The sequence below is a fragment of the Nannospalax galili genome, unplaced genomic scaffold (assembly GCF_000622305.1).
Source record: "Nannospalax galili isolate Female #2095 unplaced genomic scaffold, S.galili_v1.0 scaffold135, whole genome shotgun sequence".
Taxonomy (NCBI): domain Eukaryota; kingdom Metazoa; phylum Chordata; class Mammalia; order Rodentia; family Spalacidae; genus Nannospalax; species Nannospalax galili.
Window position 1 is genome coordinate 3,657,356 of NW_008338998.1, and position 23,608 is coordinate 3,680,963.

The window sequence follows — 23,608 nt, forward strand, 5'->3', positions numbered from 1 at the left end:
AGCACTGACTGATGGAATGAAGAATGAAGGGAAGGGGCCAGGCAAGACAAACACTTGGTCCCTGGGTGGCTATGGAGTTATCTACTACATCAAACAGTCTGAACAGCCCCAAAAGCAACTATTTTTTTTTTGGGGGGGGGGGTCAGGGAGGGAATGAGGGGTGGCCACCAAAACAATGTGAAATTTTTGTTCTTCTCATCAAGAGAAAGTGTGAAAGGTTAACAAAGCTTCAAACCTAAGGAAAAGTTTTTTCTTCAGCTGAACTAACTGATGCCTTGGCCAAGGGTCCCCAAATGGGAACAGATCTCCCAGCTGTACTGTGAGCTCTGTGAATACTAAATTTACTACTAGGAGCTTGAATAAATAAATAAATGATTTATATTTTGTATTTACTGGATCTTGACATAAATAGATACACACACACATATAAAGTTAACATTAAAAGATGATATACTTGCCAATGTTGTTTCTGTGGTGTTTTTGGCTTTTTTTTTTTTTTTAAAGACAGGGTTCATATATCCCAGGCTGGCTTACCCTGAACTACTGGTCTTCCTGCGCTGACATTATAGGCATGTACCACATTAGGTTTACAAGGTGCTGAAGATTTTGAACTTAGGGATTCATCATGCTAAGCAAGCATTTACCAACTGAGATACATCCTCATCCCTACATGTAAGTTTTTTTCTTTTTGAGACAGGGTGAGACTACAAAGCCCTGGCTGAACTCAAAGTCAGAGATCCACCTGCTGCTTCCTGAGCACTGGAATTAAAGGTTTGTGTGCCACAACACCCACACATGCCTGGCTCCTACAGGTAATTTCTTAAGTGACAGAGACATCGTTATGATAAAGAAAACTGTAAATACAAACCAGGGTTCAGAGACACAATTCCCTTGGCTTTTGTTAGGATTTTTTTTTTTTTTTTGAGGAGTTTTGAGGGGTTTGCAGCCAATGAGCTAGTTGGAACTTAAACTCATATGTACTATTAACAGAACAAGTGCCCAAATGATTAATTTATTAGAATTTGTGATTAAATTTTAACAAAAGAATAATTTATGCTATAAATTGTTTTGGGGAGAGGTTCTTTTTGAGACAGGGTCTCCCTATAGCCCCAGCTGGCCTGGAACTCACTTATATAAACCAGGCTGGCCTTGAACTCAGAAATCCAACTGCCTAGCATGTGTCACCACACCCAGCTATGCTATAATTTTTTTTACCCTGGAAATAAGGGAGACAGCAAGTTTATTGAAAAGTCATTTTCTCCTCACCCTTCTCTTGAGACAGGGTCCCACTATAGACTAGGCTAGCCTCAAAGTCAAGTACTTCTTGCCTAAGCCTCCCAAGTATGGGGTTAGCGTGTGCGCCACCACATGTAGCTCACATCTGTCATTTTAAAAAAGAGTGCTTAGTTGCTAATGAGGCCTTCAGGAATCAAGTACATTATTCTCTACCAGCTGATCATGTGACGCATCTTTCTGAATGAGGGACTCAAGGATTTAAGATAAACTTGAGGAATCTTTGCTTTTTTTGCTTGGAATTGGACAACTAACTAGACTTGCAGCATCTCTGACCTTCAACCAAAGACCATTATAAAACAATTCGATCCAACAGATAGATATACACAGACCACTCTATCCCCACAGAGCAGAATTCCATCCTCTAGTCTACATGAAACACTCTCCAAGACACACCATCTGTTAGGCCACAAAAAAAGTCTTCAATTTAAATACATTAAAATCACTAATTACCTTCTCCAAACAATATGGAATAATTAGAAATTAGCAACAGAGGGAAACCTGGAAAATCTACATGTGGAAATTAAACAACATTCACGAAATCATTTGTTCAAAGAAGAAATCCCAAATGATGACAACACAGTCCAGTCAGAGATGTGTGAGAACACACCTCAAAGCTTAGGCAGCACAGCAAAGCAGTGCTAAAAGGGACATTTAACCTACAAAGACAGGCACTGCTAAAAGAGCTCAGATTTCATTTCTGGAGAAACTAGAAACATAGAACACTAAAAACACAGTAAAATCAAAGTTAGCAGAAAGGTAACGAAGATTAGCGCATACATAAATGAAACAGAACAGAAAAATAAGAGAATCAGCAAAAGTAAAAGTTGGATTTTTAAAAAATAAAACCAGCATGCCGGACATGGTGGCACAACGCCGTTAATCCCAGCACTCGGGAGGCAGAGGCAGGCGGATCTCTGTGAGGTCAAGGCCAGGCTGGTCTATATAGTGAGTTCCAGGACAGCTGGGGCTACAGGGAGACCCTGTCTCAAAGAACAAAAAATAAATAAAAATAAAAAAATAAAAAAAATAAAACCGCCAAACCTTTATTTATTATAGATTAGCTCAGAAAGAAGAGGAAAGATGAAAAATATAACTAAAATCAGAAATAAAAACTGGGAAATTTTATTGATATAAAAATAAAAACGATTATGAAAGAATACTAAGAACAACTGCATGCCAACAAATAAGACTAGGTAGATGAAATGAGTAAAATCATAGCAACACACAAATTAAGACCTGAACTGACAAGAAGGGATGGAAAATTTGAATAAACTTGTGCAAGAAAAGAGACTGAGTCAGTAATCAAAACTTGCTAACAAAGAAAAGCATAGGACCACATGGCATAGGACCACAGGTGAATTCTAACAAACATTTAAAAATTTAACCACCTTTAAGTTCTTCTAAACACAGAGCACTAGGGAACACGTTCTAATCCATCCTATGAAGTTATTATTATCCTGATAATTGTCAAATTATAAAATACTGCTGAGAAAAATTAAAGAAACCCTAAACAACGAAGATATTCATATTTACAGAATGGAAGCCAATACAGTTAAGACAGAAATATTCTCCAAAGTGATCTACAGATTCAACAGATTCCTTAGCCAACATTTCTACATATATGGAAAAGCCTCTCTTGAAATTCAAACAGAAATGCAAGCACCCAAAATAGCCAAAACAATCTCCAGAAAGAAAAATACAAAGTTGGAAGGCTTACGTTTCTCAATTTCACAACTTAGTACAAAGCTACAATATTCCAAATAGCACAGTCTCACCATAATAGACACATAGAACAACAGAGCAGGCCTAACAGGCCAGACAACAATCTTTCCAGGATGCCCTGACACTGGGCAAAAGATCAATCTTTTCAACAAGTGGTGCTCAACAAACGAGCAATAAGAATTTCTAAATTCAGACTATTTATTACCTGAGACCATGTAAAAAAATTCATCTTAAAAGTAGGCACACTTACTTTTAAGAGTGGAAACAATAAAGCCTGCAAAGCCTGAAGAAGAAGCAGGTGATTTTCATCTGCCTTGCCTTGCCAATGACTTCTTGGTGATAACAAAAACAGCAAAAGAAAAGTAAACTCGATGGACTTTATTAAAAGTAAAAACTGCATCAAAAGAAAATAAAACTCACAGAACAGGACAATTATCCTCAAATTTTACAATAGCTGCTAAAGGTTTATAGAGTTTTTTATAGATTTTCAAAAGTCTAACATTCAGGCTATTTTTGGAGGACTTTGAGGATTGCTGTTAATTCTTCTTTAAATGTCTGGCTCAGTTACGTGGCACTTTTACTGGCTCCCTAGAACTCAACAACAAAAAGACAACATAGCTTCCAGTTTGGGGGTGTGAGGGGAATGGTAAAAGACATTTCTGCAAGGACATGAAAACAGATAGGTACCTGTGATGAGGATGTCATTGGTCACTAGTAAAAGGCAAGCTAAAATCAATAGAAAACAACACTCAGACCCATTAGAATGGCCTCAGTCCAAACTACAACAATCAAAACAAAACAAAACAAAGCAAAATACTAGGGGGCACAATGATGCAGAGCAGAGCAGCTAGAACTTGCAATGTAGAGAGCAAAAACTCAGCTCTGTCACTGGAAGCACAGAGTGCATCACTGAGGCAGGCGAGCAGCCGGACTGAAACATTAGATTAGCACATAAAAGCCCTCCCACCAAGGCTACATGAAACCAAACATGCACAGAAAAAAATTACACTCTTAACAATGTCCTAGCTGTCCAGCATGGTACCCAGAGAGGCTTACATTCCCCAACATTCTAACTACTGGCTTGCTCAGCAGTGCTCTTTCTTAATAAACTCAGTTTCAGGTTGGAGAGACGGCTCAGCTGTTAAGAGTACTGACTGCTTCTGCAGAAGACCCCAGCTGGATTCCCAACACCCACATGGAGGCTGACAACCATCTGTAACTCCAGTTCCAGGGGAATCTGACACTTCCGATTTCTGCGGGCATTGCACAACATGGGTGCACCTAAGTATATGCAGGTATAACACTATACACATAAAAATAAAAATAATAATTTTAAAATAATAATAAAATAAACCGGGTTTCTCTCACTGTATATCCCTGATCCAATTACTTGTTCCAAGACACAAAAATCTGGAAATTCCAGTGGGTGCCCATCAGAATCCCAATATCCACCTACAACATTACCATACAACTTTATTAATTCTGTTTTTATAAACAAAAGAACCAAAGACAGGCATTCAAAAAGTTATAAATATTCCTAGCAGCATGACTCATGAAAGTGAAATAGTAACACAATCCAACTCCATCAGTGCATAATTAAATTAAATGTTGAATGTTCATATAAACATAAGCCAAATAAGGAATGAAGTACTGACATATACCAAAACACAAACACAAAAGCCCACAAGTCACACGAATGCATTTGGATAAAATACTTTAAAAATGTGCATCTCTAGAGGCAGAAAGCAGATGTGTGGTTGCCAGGGCTAGGAGGATGGGGAAATAAATCAACAGTGATTATTAAGACTGGAGAGAGACGGCTCAGTGCTTAAAAGCACTTGCAGCTCCTGCAGAGGACCAGAGTTCAATCCCTAGCACCCACATTGAGTAGTTCACAACAGCTGGTAACTCCAACTCTGTGGACCCAATGTCCTCCTCTGGCCTATGTGGGAATGCACACACACAAATAAAATCTTAAAAAAAAAGAATGATTATTAAATGGGTGTGAGATTTGCATTTGGGGTCATGAAAACATTCTGGAACACATGGAAATGTTCATAGTGCTCCTCAGTTACAAGCAGAATAGTTAAAAAGCTAGGTTTTCTAGGCTATTTGTATTTTACCATGATTGATTTTTCTTAAGGAGAAAGGATTCAATGCCAGCGCACACCTACCAATCAGTCGCAGTGCCGTCTGTGTGAGAGCCAAAGTGCCTGAGTTGAGTAGGAGGTCAAGGTTGTTTGCACCATGCTGCAGGGTGAGCATGCTGAGCATCACCAGAAAAAAGCGAGCTTGTGGGATGGTCCCCAGACTTGGTCCTGATGGGTTCTCATTGGTGATGGTTTGTAGGGGAACAGGCTGTATACCTAATAAGCATTGGCATCAACTTGAATTTCTTGTTCATGGACACAAAAATGCGCATTCTACCAAATACACTGGAGTTTAGCTATTTATGACTTACTCATCCATGAAACTTCTACCTGTTCAGTGGATCTCCACACACTGAGAACACAAAGCAGGTCTATTTTATTTTGTGATATTCCTACCACCATGGTCCACATACAGCTTTATCTGTCTTCAAGACATAGCATGTTGTTTCCTAAATACCCCTGGGCATCTTCTCATTTCCAATAAGTTATGTTTCACTTTTCTATCACAGAACTCTTCCTAGCATTTATCTATAGATGCTCAAACTATCTAGGAAGTAATATTAATATAGGATACTGGTACATTACAGTATATGGTGCAATACTCATAAAAACATAAAATACTTTATTATATCAGAGTACATCAAGATTGTGTTTTCTGCCAAATTTTTAAAGTTCTGTTCTGAATCTAAGAAAACTAAAAGCACCTTAAATTCTTGATCTAATGTACAAAGTTTTCAAAACAAAAACTGGAATTTCTAAGTTCCCACACCATATTTATCAAGACCAGTGACTAATCCTGCTGTGGTCACCCACATTGCCAGAACATCTACCTATACAGTCTTTTAATCACCAAAGATTTTTTTAGCTCACCAAGCTCTTTAAATCTGGCATTTGCATCCATCAGAATACATCGAATATTCTGAACTGCCCAAGCATACAGTTTGCCAAAAGTCACTTCCAGCAGCATCCGATTAAAAGGTGGGATCAAATCCACATCTTTTAAGCAGTCTGTAAGTGGTTCCCTTTCAAACAAAGAAGAAGAACTGGACTTAGGACACTGCCGGACTTTCAACTTTAATAGAATTCTAAAATTAAGGAAAAAAAATGTCATAAAGCTTTACCCTATATCAATTCCCTCAGGAATCAGTCTTTGCCACCCACAAAACATAGCATACTGCACAGATGGAAGTAAGAAATTTTTGGCTGCCAGTTTCAAAATTGTATCTATCCCTTCCAGACGAACCTCAGCTCTCTCCAACTGCAAAATATCAATGTATACAGTCAGCTCTGTGTCTCACTCAAGGCAGAGAAGCACGTTCTCATAAAACTTTACCTGTTTTAGTAGACACTTTCTCATTTTCTCCACATCCACTGGCTCTTCCTTAAGGGCAAATTCAACAATTGTACTAAGGAGTGCAGACTGTGGATAAAGGCCCTGTACATTCTGCTTTAACCATTTGTATTTGTGAACCCCTGTGACAGTGTTCAACAGTGGCTGCCATTTATCCTAACAAAGGAGAAAAATGGGTATCATTAACAGTTTTGTTGTTTGCTCATTTTGCTGGCACTAGGAATAGAACCCAGGTCTTTGTAACACCTGCTAGGAAAGCACTCTTCCACTGATATTTCAAATTGAGGAACTAACATTTTTTTAAAGCTACTCTTCCTATTCAGTCTCAGGGAACAACAGTCTCTGAACAAACAACGCAATGAATGAATGGCAAATGAAGAATGCAATGCAGACCCCATAACCAAAGGAAACACTCCTCTAGTAGTATGTCTGGCCAGGACACTACCAGTCAGTTCATGAAGCTGCCTGGGGCCATACTTCTACCAGCATCACACTGTACCCACTAGCCCATAGATCTCAAGATCTCAAAACAAAGGCACCACACCCATAGAGTCCTTTGCTATGTGCAGTGTATATCAGCCAATCTCAAAAGTACAAAAAATACTTCACCTTGGGAGATTTCATTGCAATGGGTCTTTTGTCCATATTTATAGGACTATGGGGCAAAATGCACGTTTCTTCTAAATCGCTCTCTTCATTTCCAATTTTTTCTTCACCATCAGTAGATTCTGGCTTCTTGGGAACTATATTTTAAAATATAAATCATCAGTAAAATTCAGTTATAATTTTTTTATTAAGAAATACTTATTTGCAAGGATGAATATTTTCTTCATAAAAGTGCCCAACAGCATTGTCAACTATGTCAGAGACAGGGGTGATGCACCTGACAGAAGGGAGGGGCCTGGCATCAGCAAACCTTTCCTAAAGAGCTAGACAGTGAGTAACTGAGCTTTCAGCCATTCAGTCCTGGTGATACAGATCACCAGAGTGAAGGTATGGCAGGGGCTGGAACTGCAGCTCAGTGACAGGGCCCTTGCCTAGCTCATGTGAGGCCATGGGAATCAATCCCCAGCATGAAAAAGAGAAGAAAAAATGGACATGTGGTTGCATTCCCATAAGACTTTACTTATGGAATATGAAGAGAGCAAGTAAAGGAGCTTTCCACCAAATTGACCACCTGAGTTCAAGCCCCAGAAAGCACATGACAGGAAAAAATCGACTGGCAAGGTGTGCTCTGACCTCCATAGGCACACACACTAAATAAATAAAGATAAATAGACAGTAAGATAGACAGAGAGGTAGATGTTAAAACTTCTTTAAAATCTATGTTTACAGGTCCTGCAATTTAAACTTCATGAGAATGTCAAAAATATTATCATTTTCTGATTCTTTTTAACCATTTAAAACTGCAGAAACAAGTCTTAGTGCATGGGCAGCACCACGAAAGCACTGGCCTCCAGTCCCTGCTTGTCCTTGCTGGCCTCCTGCTATGACTCTCACCCTTGGTGTGTAACTGAACCACATGAATGTCACCTCTTCTTTCAGCCTTTTTAAATAGGAATACATCTATTGAATTTGCAGTGATGTGTAGTGTTTCTTCCCTTTTCTAAATCTCTCTTAAGGTCTCTGGAGCAATCCTGCTCAGCATATAATATAAACAGGAAAAGGATAACATACCTGAATAATAAAGAACAAAGCAGGGCTTGTTATAGCGTTCAATGTGTTTAGTTTTTGTTGTTTATATGGTTTGGTTTTTTGAGACAGGGTCTTACTATGTAGCCCAGGCCAGCCTTGAACTCACAGAGATCTGCCTACCTCTGCCTCCAAAGCTCCCAAGTGCTAAGTGTGCACCACCATGCCTGCCAAAACCCTGCATGTTAATAAAGGTGTGTCCTTTGGTAAGCTCCTAAGACTAAGCACTAAGCCCTTAGACTACCCTGCCAAGTAAGAGTGTTTCAGCTGGGTATGGTGGCACATAACTCTAATCCAACACCCCTGAGGCGGTCAGGAAGAGAACACGCTTAAGGCCAGTCAAAGCTATACAGTGAGATCTATCTCCAAAAGAGTGTTTTCATATACCTGAGATATATACCACGTGACCACTGCCTAGTTAGACAGGTGATATTAATACTGTGATTTAAGGTGATCACCTATTTTTGCTCTGAGGAGCTGGAATCTGAATAATCAAGGTCAATCACTGGCCCTGCCTGCCTACTGGCCCTGCCTACCTACAAGTTCATACAGTCCCTAACAAAAACCTTGGATACCCCTTGGTGTCTCAAGAAAGCACATGTTGCTCTGCATCACCACTAGGAGAACTAAGCAGGTCCACACAGAATTTCACTAGGAGGAGACAACAGAAGCTTGTGTCTGGTTTGCTCTCAGCTTCTTTCCACATACCCTCCCTTAGGTAATACTATTCTGTATCCTTTTACAGTAATAAATAAACTGTAACCGTGAGCCTAACATTTAGTCAGAGATATCCTTCCTTCTTGTATATTCTATCCTTCCTGCAAACATTATCAAACATTATCATCGAGTTTGATAATGTGCTTGGGAACCCCAACACAACCTCAGTGTCATTAGTCACTTATACAGGTTAATTTCTTTTAAAGGGGGGGAGTGGGATAAAGAGAATAGGGAAAAGGAGACGGAGAAGAGAAATGAGAGGGAAATGGAGAAAAGAGAAAGGGATTATAGGAAGGGAAGTGGGAAGAAGAGACAGAGGGGGTAACTGAAGGAAAGGAGGAGGGGGAAGGGTAGAAGCGGTGGGAAGGGAATGGGAGAAAGTGGGGGAAGGGGAAAGGGAAGAGGGGAGGAAAGCGGAATGAGAGAGGAAGGGGGACAGAGGAGGGGAGAGGAGGGGAGGGGAGAGGAGGGAAAGGGGAAACAGAAAGGAACCAAGCTTCAAATATCACACAGTCAATATATACACCCATAACACTCAACCAGGCCTACAATCTGGCTATGACCTCAGAAATTCTATGGCTTCTGAAGGAAAAATACAATATAGATTGTATTTAGCACTATCTGTAATTTTGAACATCCACTGAAGGTCTTAGAATTTATCACCTACAATTTTACCCAATATTTCAAGATTAAAAAAAAAAAAAACAGTTCTTTTAAGTATGACAAGATCAAAGGTTCTAAAATAGCTCATTAAATGTTTCACTATATCTCATTACCAGGAGAACTAATACAAAATATTTTTAACTTTTTCCTCATTAACTTAGTAAATCTTGCATTTTCTTTTTCAGCATCAATATTCCATACCAAATCAAAACACATCTAATTGCTCACGATTTAAAACCATCAAATTGCACAATTATCTGAGCTCTTGGGAAAATAATCAGGACTTGTGCATCTAATCACAAATACACATAAATAGTAAGGCAGGACATGGAAACGCCATAGGAAATGAACTTCCCTCTACATCAGAGACTCAGCCAAAGGGAGGAAGGAAATACATATTGTAACAGCATTTTATGACTTTTACATTCATACCTCTCTTTTTCCTTCGTTCTCGAATTATCTTCTGAGCTATCCTCCTCCAACGGGGTAAGGAACTTAACAGCTTAAACTTAGACATTATAGAGAGGTCACTACAAACAGCAGGCCTCAGTTCATTGAAGAGAAATCTCAAACGTTCAATGACGGGAGCACACACCTCCTTATAGGAACGGCCCTGCTCTTGATGAGTCTGCAAAATTAAATAGGAAAGGAGGATTCAACAATAAATGCTTTGGCAGGTGTCTGTACAGAACAAAAGAATTAAAATCCACTCACTTTGATGAGCGAACATTTTGCTTGGTAGACAACTCTACAAACATCCACCACAGACTTAGGCAATGTTCTGTGCTTTACTTGCTCAATACCAAGGGTGCCTGCATGAACTAAAGATAGTGCCACATGCCCTGTAAAACACATTTTTACAAAGGGTGAGTTAGGAATTAATGTGCATCCCATGTCATTTGAAAGGTCTATAATGTAGTTAACACGTATGGATACTGAGCTTCGTACCTAAATCTTCATGTTTTAAGAGGCAGCATAGCAGTAGGCGGCCAACCTCTTCCACAGGGTGCTCAGGAGGAAACGTGATTGGTGTGGTCAAGTGGCACTGTCTACAGTACCTTTCAATTTGACACAGAAAATCCTGCAACACAAAGGGCTGGAAGTAACCTCATAGCCTACAGTGTATCTTCACAATCCTGACATGCCAGAGCTTCTACACGCTTGCAAAAACTTGATACAAACCTCACTTGTATGGGAACAGAATCAACTCTCACCTCAAAACCAAAACTGTCAAACAGTAAGCAAAGCTGTGCTATACTTATCAAAGATTGCAGAATGTTGAGTCAGAAGTGGAAGAGGACCTGGCTCACCTTCACATTGTGGTCCTGGGTATTATTGTCAGCGATAGCTTGCAGGAAAGCCTGGGAATGATCGCCCAGAGCCCATCTGTGAGAACAGAGTCGGGACTTGCTGATGGGCGTGCCCCCAGGGGAACTGCAATGGTCCTCATCTTTCTCTTCATTGTAGCTATAATGAATCTGGCTGGTCTGCAGACCTCCAGAGAAAATTGACGACTGCAGCCACTCTAAAAAATGCAGAAGCACTCATTAAGGAGAAACCTGAATAAACACATCAGAAGCAGCAAACACCAAAAACAATCCTGAACTGAATACTCAATTTCAAAGGGTAAATTCAGCATCATTCATGAGTTACCTCTATCTAACATACTTTCATTCTCTAGCAACCTAAGAACAAGTGACACTTTCTGATTATTCAATATACCTTCAGTATGGTGTGATAGCTTTAATTATCAACCTGATACAATGTAGAATCCCCTGGAAGAGAGTCTCAATGAGGGATGTCTAGAATAGATTGGCTCATGGGCATGTATCTGTGGGAGATTGTCTCGATTACCTTAACTGAAGCAGGAAGACCTAGCCCAATCCCTGGATTTGGATCCTTGTCTATGTAAAGCAGAGAAAGTGAGCTGAGAGCAGGCATACATGCATTCATTCTCTCTGATCTTGACTGGGGAACTGTGAGCTCTTGACTGTGGATATGACTAGCTGCTTCAAGTTCCTGCCTTGACTTCCCCACAATGATGGGCCAAAGCCTGCTGTAAGCCAGTTGAGCCCTGTCTCCCTTAAAGTTGCTTTTGTCAGGGTATTTTGTCAGAGCAGCAGAATAAAACTAAGACCCGTGGCATCAGAACTCAGTAGAGCAGTTCCAGCATAACAGTCATTAGATGCGTATGTTCCACTAGGTTTCAAAAATACTGTGTGCCCTGCTTTGGAGATGGTCTGCAAGCGCCCCAAGGATCAGGGATTGGGTGCTTGGTCTTCAATATTATGATGTTAAGAGGTTGTGGGCCCTATAAGATATGGGGCCCAGGGGGAGGTCCTTAGAGGTCCCTGTGGCTATGCCCTTAAAAGAAACTGATGTAGTGTCTACAGGACCCCTACTGCCTCTAGAGAGACCAAGTTGCCATAAAAGCCTGAACCTCACTCCAAATCACTCTCTGGCTTTCTGTATCACCATGTGATCCTGCCTTCTCAGATGTGGTCTGCCATGATGCCATCACCATGAAGCAACATAGCCAAGTGGGCCTGACTATAACAGAACCTGAGTCATACTATTTGGATTTACAATCTCCAACACTGGGATCCAAAGAAATCTCTTTTCTTAGAAGTCACTTAGCCTTTTGTTATGGTAACAGAAAACAGATTAATAAACTGCCTGAAAACTCAGATAAACATTTTCACAGGAAGCAACAAAGCACCCCTTCCAAAATTAAGCACTCAACTTCAACTGTAAGAGTGCAGGCAGCAAAGGAGCAGAGTGGGCACAAGGGCTTACAGCAAAACGATCACCACCATGCTCAAGAGGGTGGAAGTGACAACTGAGCTGAGTTCTAGAACAAGACAGATGCTGAGCATGCAACAAGAGCAGCAGAAACTTCTTCATGGCAGGCTACATTTTCCAAAAGGTTTACAAAATCTTAAAAACAAGATAATGTTTTAAACAACCATGATCTTAGTGACTGGAGACCAATGGACTGGAAAGGAGATTTGTGTGTGCTGTAAGACACAGGATCAGCCAGGTGTGACATGAATATGCTATTTTTTAGGGCAAAGAGGAATCATAATTATAGATGCTTATGACTAGCTAGAGGAAACCACACTAAAAACTTATTGGTATGCACAGTACTAAGTGTTTACTGATGATATACTTTATCAAAAGTACTGCTCCTAACCCAGGCAATCAAATCTAGGATGCATTCAGTGTTCTTACTGGGTATTCATCACTGAAGTACTCAAGAGCTTCTACAAATGGCCTTGCCAATTCTTCTAAAACATAGATCTGATCCCAATCACCTTACTGTATGTAAAACATGGAAAAGCACTGTCTTATCCCTCAAAGGCAGGCTTCTGACCCCAGAGTGGATCAGGTCCCACTCCAGGGTACACAGTACCTTCTATTCCTTCAATCCTTGAGCTTTCCAGCCCCTTCCACTTTGCTAATTTACATGAAACTCACCCACTCCACTCACATGACAAGTGTTAACAAGTAATACAAGAAGCATGGAATAGGGTGTGCATCCAAGGGTCTACTCCACAGGGAGCCAGGCACATACTGAGGCCATCTCATCTCCCAACAGCCACTCTAACAGGCAGTTGAAGGCCACAGCCCTTCTCAACAGTGCCCTTCCCATTTTGTATTTGTGCCCAATATGCTCCCATACCCAGGTCCAGGTCTTCTGCCACTAGGGAGCTTGTCTTCCCCTCAGAACTCCTTCTAAACATCTCCATCTCATCATTTACTATAGATGCCCGCTGTAGTATCCGTTCTGAAAAACTGAAATCAAGCCAGCAGACCCTTGACTTATACCAGGCTCGAGAGCACTTTCACTGCCCTACTAAGAGTCTTTATTGGAAGCTTAGCATTTGAAGCTCACACAGAGTTTATATATAAGTACTCAAGTAGTACAAAACACATAGAATTTTCCCATCATAATAGTAAGAAATAGTAAGAAAACAGCAACAAGTGCCCAAAGCTGACCCAGTAGCAGACCTCCTTTGATGTATGCAGACTAGGGAGGAGCAGACAACCTGTCCAGCTGGCAACAGCTGTCTAATCAGTCTGTTCAGTCCTGGGAGCAGCCTCTCCCCTCCTCAAGTCTCCACATCAACAAAGCCCAAAGAAATCTGTTAACTCTTACTGAGCCGAAGGCCAGGAGGCTGTTAACTATTAATGAGCAGAGCACTACTGCCCTTAAGGGACAGGGGAAATCACTACAATTTATTAACCTGCATCCTGATCTACTCAAATATTACTGCATTATCAGCTGAGAGTGGAGGGTCATCTTAGCCTCTCCATCCGGAGCACCTAACATGGTAACTTGTACAAGCAACTCAACAGATGCTTACTGCATGGACAAGTGGACAAACAGATGACAAATATACAACTAAATGAAAGAAAAAAAAAAAAACATTAAACCTATCTTATGGAAAACAGAGTAACTCTTTTATTTTAGGTGGTTTCAAAGGTTCCCATCCCAAAATGCATCTGATGCAACCAATCTTCATTACGTGTGATTTCTGGGCACAGAGAAAGATGACAACTATATCAGCATCACTGGAGGGAACACAATATGAGACTACTCACCAGGCAGACATTCCTGAACACCTGTTAGCTTCCTCTGTGGCCAAGGACCATGAAACAAACAAAAGTCACTTACAGCTTCTTTTCACCTGGCTGAGTCCCACAATCCTTATTTTTCAACATCAACAAAATTGAGTTGATTTTACCACCCCGCCCCCAAAGCTACTCATAAAGACACTTGCAACTCAACTAAACTAAAATGACCTGAAAATTAGTTAAGAGAAAGCAAAATGTCCTTACTGGCACATTCAACCTCCACAGGAGATAGTGGTGTGCTCATTGCTAAATAGGAAGCATGTAATCCAAGAAGGAGGCCCAGGTTCCTCTCTGTGTCTATCAGAGGTGAAGACAGACTTCCCAGATCTGGTATGGTAACAACTTCTTGGTCAGGCTGGAAAAATTAATTTCATTATCAGTTTGGAAAAACAAGATTAATTAAAAACATAACACCAATAAGACCCACAGCTTGTGTGCTTAAGATCTACTGCCATGATGAGGGCAAGAAGGTGTTCCAGGCACCTGTTACTGCATCCTGTAATGAGTCTATGCTAGAAAAGCCAATTAACAGCACAGAAAACCCTAGAAAGCAGGCAATAGAAAAACAACCCTGGGGTAATGGGGAGGGGAAGCACAGGTAAATGACTGAACTAGGAATATTCCCTTAAATAAACAAATAGATATTCCAAAAGGATTGTGCATGTTTCAGAAGAGTACAATGAATTGTTACATGCTTAAAGACAACAAAAGCAATAAAAATATGGTAGTATTGCTACAGAACAGTGAACTGTGACCACACAAGTTCAAGAAATACATCACTTCTGATAAAACCAAACAAATGTATTTAAAAAACAAGCATGCAGATGAAAATAATCTTGAACTTTTAGAGTCACATCAGATAATGAATGGAGTTCATTTTCCCTTTCATGAAATGCCTTGAGCCCTTCTCTATGGCATTTACTGACTTTTGTTACCTCTGGAGAATCTAGAAAGCTAATTCAAATATATATATCCCGATAATCATGACTATGCAACAAAGACATATTTCTTTCTGAAGAATTATGGTTCTATACAGTTCTTTGTAGAATAGTAAGCCATTCCAGAGTCCAATCAAAGCTTACAATTAAACTGTAAAGACCAACATTTAACCTCTGTTTGGGGGAACACTCCTTATTTCTGACATAACAGTAACTTTTCAAGACCAGCATATCATAAATCTTAGCATAAAAAAATGTAAATTCATTTATCAAAAAATCCTCTAAACCAACTGTTCCCAAAAGGTCCAGATATTACTGTATCAGGGTGAAAAAGTCATCCTGGGGCTGGAGCGATGGCTCAGCAGATGAGAGCACGGGTTGCTCTTACAGAGGACCTAGGTTTGATTCCCAGCACCCATATGACAGCTAACAACCGCCCTAATTCCATTTCCAATGCATTCCATTTCCACAGGCATTGCATGACATGGATGCACTTACATACAAGCAAGCAACATACTCATACACATAAAATAAAACTAATAAATTTTTTTAAAGTCACCATTTCACAAACACACTAACGGCCTCCCATCACAATGCCCCATGTCATTCAAAGCAGGCACAAAGTCTCACCTCCAAATACTGGCCAACACAAAATGCATGCATGGACTCCTGCGTGTCTTCGAACTGCAAAGCTGCTTCCAAAGCAACCACTGGATCTTCCCCTGCGAACTGAGCTACAACAAAAAGGAACACAGTAGTATGACGTCAATGCAATTTGTGCAGACAGCTCTTAGCAGATATACAGCAGGTAGAAGTGGGTCAGCTGAGTAAACTCAAAGGGTGGGCTGACAGTGAAGACCTGCCACGCTCTCTCAGGTTTGCCTGAGCCAACTCAGAATCCAGAACAAGCTCTAACAGTCATTGAAAAATAAAAATGGACAATGATAAGAAATCCTTTAACTTGAGGCAGAATCTGTTAAGACAGTCACAGATACATTCTACAGAATCTGGAACAGAACTTATGAATTATTTGTAAGTTGAGGATTCTACAGAAAAATAACATGCTGCAACTTTTAATGATGGAATGAAAAGTGAAGCCTCACCAAGTATACTATTTCCTGTTAAGGACTGTGTCTGGAAGTCCTTTATATCATACACTTTCCCATCAATTACAGTCCAGAAGCCACCATCTTTATTGTGGTTCTCCAAATCAGCTTTGCGTATAAGTGTCACTTCCTCATTATTTCTACAGTTCTGGCCTGTGAAAAATGAATCTGTATAAAAAAAATCAAACATGAGTCAACAGATCAATAGATCAAATGAAAGAAACAAATCTGTGAAAGACTAAGGAGAAATAGACAAACATACAATCATAATGACAGGAAAATATATTTCTTTTGTATCCAGCACGATATAAAACTTATATTAAAGAATGATGTTTTTTTCTTTAATGTATCCTGGGAATATAGTGATACAAGCCTTCAACTCTAGCAACTAGGAAGTGGAAGCAGGAGAGTCAAGATTCCAGTCTAAGGCAAGCCTGGACTACTTGGTGAGACCTTGCCTCAAAAAAACAAAAACAACAAATGAATGCCAAATCTGAATACATGCACCAAGCCAGGGTACAACTCAGCAGACTTCAAACAAATCAAGACACAGAGCACATATGATGACTACATCACAGTTAAAGCAGAATCAGATGATACCAACAAACTTATCAATCTGTTTAAAGATACAGAATACATTAGAAATCTAAGTAACTGAAAATTCTCAAGTAAAATGACTATGAGAGAAACTGCATTGAGATGAATAATGAAATTAGCTCATCAAAAGTTGCGTGACCTACGTGTGGTGGCACACGCCTTTAATCCCAGCACTCGGGAGGCAGAGGCAGGCATATCTTTGTGAGTTCAAGGCCAGCCTGGTCTACATAGAGAGTTCTAGGACAGCTGGGGGCTACAGGGAGACCCTGTCTCAAAATGACAAAAAAAAAAAAGTTATGTGACATAGAGCTGGATTATGCATATTTATGCCTCCAAATGTATGGATTGGGGGAAACCTGAAAATTTCCTTTAAGCAATAATTACATCAAATTAATAGAATTCTATTCATCTGTGGACATGGACAGACAGACACACACACTACATACACACACACACACACACACACACACACACACAGCTTATCTTTGGAGTGCTAGAACGCAGCATAATACTATGAAAAGTGGTTTCAATGGATGGAGAGAGAAAGCTTATAGCACGCCCCTTCTAGTTACATTGTGTGCCAATATGCCCAGACAGCTGGAAACAGGATTGTTAGGAGATTTTATAGAGGCCAAATAATAAATGAACTCCCTTGATCCTCAGAAGACCTACTTGCTACATGGCTTCCCAAGCCTTCTGAACAAATAGGAAGCACAGAACATGACATCAGACATTCTGACACAATGAAACTGAATCCAAATCCAACCAAGTCTCTAGACCTAACCAGAAGCTTAAATTGTAAATGACACTTTAACTACAAAAGAACACAACAACTAGGCCCAAAAAAATATGAAATTAATCCAACATAAACAACCTTGCTTTGCAAAACAAACAAAAGAGCAAGAACAAAGGAGAGGAGAGCCCAGAGCTGCATATGCAGAACCTTTTCAGATCCTACTTCAAAATCTCTATCTACAAAAAGTCACTTTTTAGGTAGTCCAGGAAAATTTAACATGGACAACGGGGTAGATTAAGGAATCACTGTTAATCTTATCAAGGAGGCTTAATGGTACTAGAATTTGGGGGGGGGGGGAGTATTGTTATCATTAAAAAGTAAACTGTCTAAAATTATTATGCGATATGTTTGCGTAAGTTTAACCCATGACTCCCAGCTACATTGACTAGAGGACAGCTATGAATGCAGCCCAACACAAAATCATAAACTCACTTAAAGCATAAGAGAATTTTTGGTGACTACAAGGTCCCCCAACATAAACTTTATAAATTATGTCATGTAGGAATATCAAAAGGTTGGACACACCTTGCCTTTAAAGCAATACAATCTATCAGTCAACAAGGTAGGAAAGTATGAGAAGGGAAACAAAATGTTAATACTTCTGAAAGCTAGATTTGTTGTGCTATTTTTCACTAATTTCATGTTTAAAAAATACTTTTATAATGAACAGATTACAAAAATACTGGTGTCCTAGCAAGCTTCCATTTCTCAGAAAGTTGGTTAGAAAGTTACACTGGTCAAATGTAATTTATTACTATATGCTAAAGATGGATCCTTATATTTACAGACAAATATACCATTCATCACTCATCAAAGAAGCTTCTTTTTGCAACAGATGGAGACTATTACAGAGTTCCAAAACTGATCACACATACAGAATTTGTGTCTGAGAGATGACCAATGCTAACTGACACATCTACAGTGGAACCTCTACACCTAAGGTTCATGGAACATAGCAAAACAGGAGTTGAGAGAAAACTAATACATCCCTCAACTCTCACCAGTGAAGCATCCTCATACATCAGTGTGATGAACACAAGAGGCCACAACTGGTTAAGGTGTAGAAAATAAGAGACTGCAGAGTATGTGTCCTTGGATAGGTCTCATATATTAAACCTCACCCACCTATGGCTCAGGAACCATTGCAGAAGAGGGGGCAGAAAAACTGTAAGAACCAGGGTTGGTGTACGAACATAAAGAAACAGTCTTCCAGGTCTCTGGGAACTTGTTCATATGAACTTGCAGCAAAGGTGCAGCATGCACAAGGCCCATGCAGACTCAACCAGACAAAAATCTAGCATAGAACTGGGGAAATGGGGAGCAGGTCCCAATCTCAGCCAAGGAACTAATGGCAAGTGACTACTGTGGGGTAAGGGAGAGTTGATCTTTTTTTATTATTTATTGATTGATTTTTTTGTGTATTTCATACAGAACATCCCAAACAATCTTATTCATCTTTATATCCACATCCCAAATGCCACCCTCCCACAGCCTCCCCAACACTGGAGCCCATATACTCTGTCATCCTGTTACTGTCCACTGTGTTGTCAGTGCCCCCAGCTGTTACCCAGTGCTAGTCCATCCACTGAATCTAGTCAGTCTATCTAGAGTTCCTTGTTTTAGGAAGACCAGCTCTTCCTCATCTAGCAGCAATCAGTTGCCATGAGTTGATCTTCTTTAAGGGAATGACTCTAAATAGGCTGAGTAGACTACAAAGGATGAACTTGCATCAAGGGACATCTGGGTATAAAACCTTGACACCATAGCCCTTAACATATATGGCAGAATGCATGAAATCTAGTGTGGGGGAGGTATGGGCAGTAGGGATGGGAGAGGGGGTCTAAATATGATTAAGATGTATGAAATGCACAAAACTTCAATTAAAAATATACATTAAGGAAAAAAGAAAACTGTCAGATTAAAACCTAAGAAAGAAGGAAAAAAAATGAACAGTGTGGTGCTGGTAAAAAGACATACATATATATAAATGAAATCAGAAAGAAAGACATATATAAATATTTGGAAAAATAAAAATAACCTATGTTTGACATCTAAGGCAATCTTTCTCAGGACTCCTGTCAGCTCTTGTTTTACAGATTAAGAGTCTAAAAGGGGAGAGAAAGCCCAGCCAGCAATAGCTTCAAGAAAGGTGAATTAGATAATTCTGAGTCTAGGGTCTAGGAAACCAGAATCATGCAGAACATAAGGACTTAGTCTTAGCTTAAAAAATGGGACCACTCTAGGGATGGAGAGATGGCTCAGTGGTTAAGAGCACTGATGATTCTTGAAGATCAGGGTTCAAATCCCAGCACCCTCATGGTGACTAACAACCATCTGTAACTCTAGTTCCAGGGGATCTGACATCCTCTTCTGATCTCTGTGGGCATTGCACAACACGGGTGCACTTACACACACGTAGGCATAACACTCATACACATTAAACAAGTAAATACATACATTAATTAATTAATAATTTTTTTTAAAAAACGGGACAGTTTCTGTGCTGGGTTCTTGTGCACTTGAGATTGCATGGTTCTTATGCAAGCTGACAACACTGATGCAGGTTCATATGAGCAAGATCCCAAGAGCCTGTAGGACTCTATTTCCATATGATCATGCACCTCCTCCCTGGCTCTTACAATCTTTCCGCCCCCTCTTCGCAATGGTCACTGAGCCCTGGGTGGGTAAAGTTTAATATAGGAATCCGGTCCAAGGACCCACAATCTCCTCTTACTCTACACTCTGGCCATTTGTGACCTTCTGTATTCCTGGCCCTCTGTTCCATGAGGGAACTTCATTGATGAGGATTGAGAAATACATTAGTGTTCTCTTTACCTGTTGTTCATGACTACTAGGCCTCAATGGATGAACTTACACTGAAGGACATCTAAGGACACTAACTTGACACACTAGGCCTTAACACAAATGACAGAATGCATGAACTCCAGTGTGTGTGTGTTGGGGGAGGGGGTTATGGGAGGCTGCCAATGTAGAAGGGGGTATAAACATGATTAAGATGTTCTGTATGAAATACTCAAAAATCCAATAAAAAAATTTAGCAAATAGGGGCTGGAGAGATGGCTCAGCATTTAAAAGCATCTTGCAGAGGACCTGGGTTCAATTCCCAGCACCCACATGGCAACTATGAACCATCCTTAACTCCAGTTCCAGGGGAATCCAAAGCCCTCTTCAGACCTCCGTGGAATTTGCACGACACAAGTGCACTCACATACGTGCAGGCAATACACTCATACACATAAAATTTTTTAAAAAAAATTTTAGGAAAAAAAGGTGACAGCTCAAACAAAGACACACTCAGCTGAGTTCAGGAATTCCCTACTCATGCACATCAAACAGCAAGAGTGACTTAGGGCAGTCAGTCCTCACCCATTTGTTCCTTGAGCCTGCCATACCTAATTACCTCATAAGTAACTTCTGGAAATGCAACCTAGGGAAGAGATTTCAAGAACTTTCTAAATTTCAGAAATCAATAATTACTACAAGAAAAGTCTCCTTTAAATGAAACCTAAATCTCATCTTATTTGGCTTCCCTTCCATTCCCATTTACATGGCCATCAATAGAAATGGCAGGAAATGGTCTTCCTTATTAAAGTTTTCTCTCTGTCCAAAAGGAAAGCATGCGTGACCATAGACAAGTAAGTTTTCCTCAGAGAAAGCTTCTAGGTTAAGATGCCATACCCATTATGCCAGGCCAGGCCAACTCCTCATGATCATCCCGCTCTTTTCCTGGTGCCAAGTGGTTGAATCGGTCCAGGTGCTCCAACAGGCCGCCCAGTAGAGGTATGGCTCCGGCCTCTTGCATGAGACTGGCATTTTTACTGAGCAGAAGCACAATGGAGACTACCAGTTCTGGAAGGAGTACACCTACATTGAACCAGAAAAGTTAAAGTCACTAAGATCCACACAAAGTGGGCTAAAAATGCAGTTACCTAGCATATGAGAGGCCCTGGTTCAGGGCTGGAAAGAACACTTTACAAAAAAATTTTATAATCTTCTTTGATGTTTAAGTCACAACAAGACTGCTCTTTTAATATTTTATTATTTTTATTTTATGTGTTTGAGTGTACTGCCTGCATGTATGTAAGTGCACCTGTGTCATGCAATGCCCACAGAGGTCAGACAAGGACGTCAAATCCCCTGAAACTGGAGTTATAGACAGTTATTAGCCACCATGTGGGTGCTGGGAACCAAACCCACAGGTCCACTGTAAGAGCAGCTTAGTACTCTTAACCACTGAGCCGTCTCTCCAGCCTGAGACTTTTTTTAAAAAGAGAATTATAGCTAACAAACTGAACCTTCCAGATTACAAAAACATTTTTCACAAACAACTGGATTTCAAATGCAGATCTATTAACTATGGGATCATTTATTCAGAAAAGTAAATACTATCAGAAAACAAACACTAAAAAAAATGCTCTAATCTCACAAAATTAACATTAATATTCTAAAAGCAGCAACTAATTTTTATGCTATCAAAATGAAATTAAATGACATTTACTTCATTATTAAGTGCTAATAGTGGTGACATAAACCTAAACCAACATTTCCATTTGTATTGAAAGATTCCATTACCAGGTTGTTTAATGGGGAGGGGACAGGACAGGAGGAGATGAGAGGGGAGCTAGAAAATTCAGAATGAAAGAGTTTGCAGTATGTAGGAAGTTTTACCAGGAAAGGGTACATTATAGCTTTCATTAATCTTCTAAAATAAACACATGTCCACAGTCAAAGAACAGAAAGGTACCAGTGAAGTCCCCTTCCATTATGCAGGCCACCTCTGCGAAGTGCTGCCAGCTGGTAGAAGCAATGCTGACCGCCACAGGTAGTATGTCTCCGATGTGTGTGCACAGAAGGGCTGTGTACTTTTTCAGCAAGGAACCAACACCCATGAGCTCAGGACCTTAAAGGAAGATTTTAAAAAGTTCATTGTCACTATGAAAAATGTACTCTAAAACTAAATTATTCCACTCACAAAAATAGATTTTTTTAAACTTATTTTCCCAAAAAAAGAACATATTTACCCTCGGCTTTTGGCTCCATTTTGTGTCATATAATTTGAGGAGATAATGAGTTTTATTTCATTGAGGTATATATCCTGTATCACACAGTATCTGGAAGTTTGGGTCTATAAATGCTAATGCCATATAACTTAAAGATGCTTTAAACTTTACATCAAGTAGTCATGTTCGTTTTCTTTAGGCTTGTAAATAACTTTCAATAAATGAAGTTAGATATATTTCAGTCCTATAAAATCTTCAACTACATGGTTCTTAGTGGCTTTGTATTCCTGTGACCTTATGTCTTCGAGATCATTACTTAAAGTTTTCCATAACTTGTAAGTGCCTAATTTCTTTCAGAAAGTAATTAAGTATTCTGGAGGGAAAATATCTATGAAAATATTAACAAAATAGCAAACCTTTTTATCCTTAACGGAAAAAGCTGTGTTAGGAGAGGCAACTTTCCCCGGGTGCTTATAGAAAAGCATCATTCACTCCACCTCATGTGCAACACAGAACACATATATATCCCTCTATTTTAATCCTCAAAGGAATTATCCTACTTCTACAGTTAAGAAATCCAAGCTCAATGGCTATTAAGCAGAACTATAAGTGAAGCCCAGTCCTCTCTTCCTGCCACACTCTGCTGGCCTCCCTTGCACCATATGAATAGTTTTCATGTCACTCATCTACTTTCTGTAACTACTATGTGCAATAAACCTGACAAATCTTCTGTAAGAATAAGCTGAGCAAAAAGAGATCCATTCCTGATGGATAAAGAATTTAAATGTTTAGACAATGAAGCGAAAATAGTGATATATCTAATATAAATTTTTGTTATTAAGTAATTAAAAATATAGATTCCAAAACTAGTGCATTTAATATAGTATGAGAATTCTACCTGGATGTACAGAATGGTAAGAT

General features: G+C 39.7%; 1 protein-coding gene across 4 annotated transcripts in view; it reads right to left on the bottom strand.

The window, feature by feature from the left end:
* Window positions 1-23,608, bottom strand: part of Herc2 (HECT and RLD domain containing E3 ubiquitin protein ligase 2) — a 209,536-nt gene that overhangs the window by 106,051 nt on the left and 79,877 nt on the right. For all 4 annotated transcript variants that reach the window (XM_029563803.1, XM_008833640.3, XM_029563802.1 and 1 more), the window contains exons 22-35: window positions 22,432-22,587; window positions 21,366-21,551; window positions 16,271-16,441; window positions 15,798-15,901; window positions 14,434-14,584; window positions 10,902-11,116; window positions 10,540-10,672; window positions 10,306-10,433; window positions 10,024-10,219; window positions 7,129-7,262; window positions 6,502-6,675; window positions 6,290-6,426; window positions 6,039-6,190; window positions 5,193-5,384 (exon numbers count right to left, since the gene is read on the bottom strand). In XM_029563803.1, coding sequence (XP_029419663.1) covers window positions 5,193-5,384; window positions 6,039-6,190; window positions 6,290-6,426; window positions 6,502-6,675; window positions 7,129-7,262; window positions 10,024-10,219; window positions 10,306-10,433; window positions 10,540-10,672; window positions 10,902-11,116; window positions 14,434-14,584; window positions 15,798-15,901; window positions 16,271-16,441; window positions 21,366-21,551; window positions 22,432-22,587 — 2,229 coding nt within the window. The remainder of the gene's footprint in view (window positions 1-5,192; window positions 5,385-6,038; window positions 6,191-6,289; window positions 6,427-6,501; window positions 6,676-7,128; window positions 7,263-10,023; window positions 10,220-10,305; window positions 10,434-10,539; window positions 10,673-10,901; window positions 11,117-14,433; window positions 14,585-15,797; window positions 15,902-16,270; window positions 16,442-21,365; window positions 21,552-22,431; window positions 22,588-23,608) is intronic.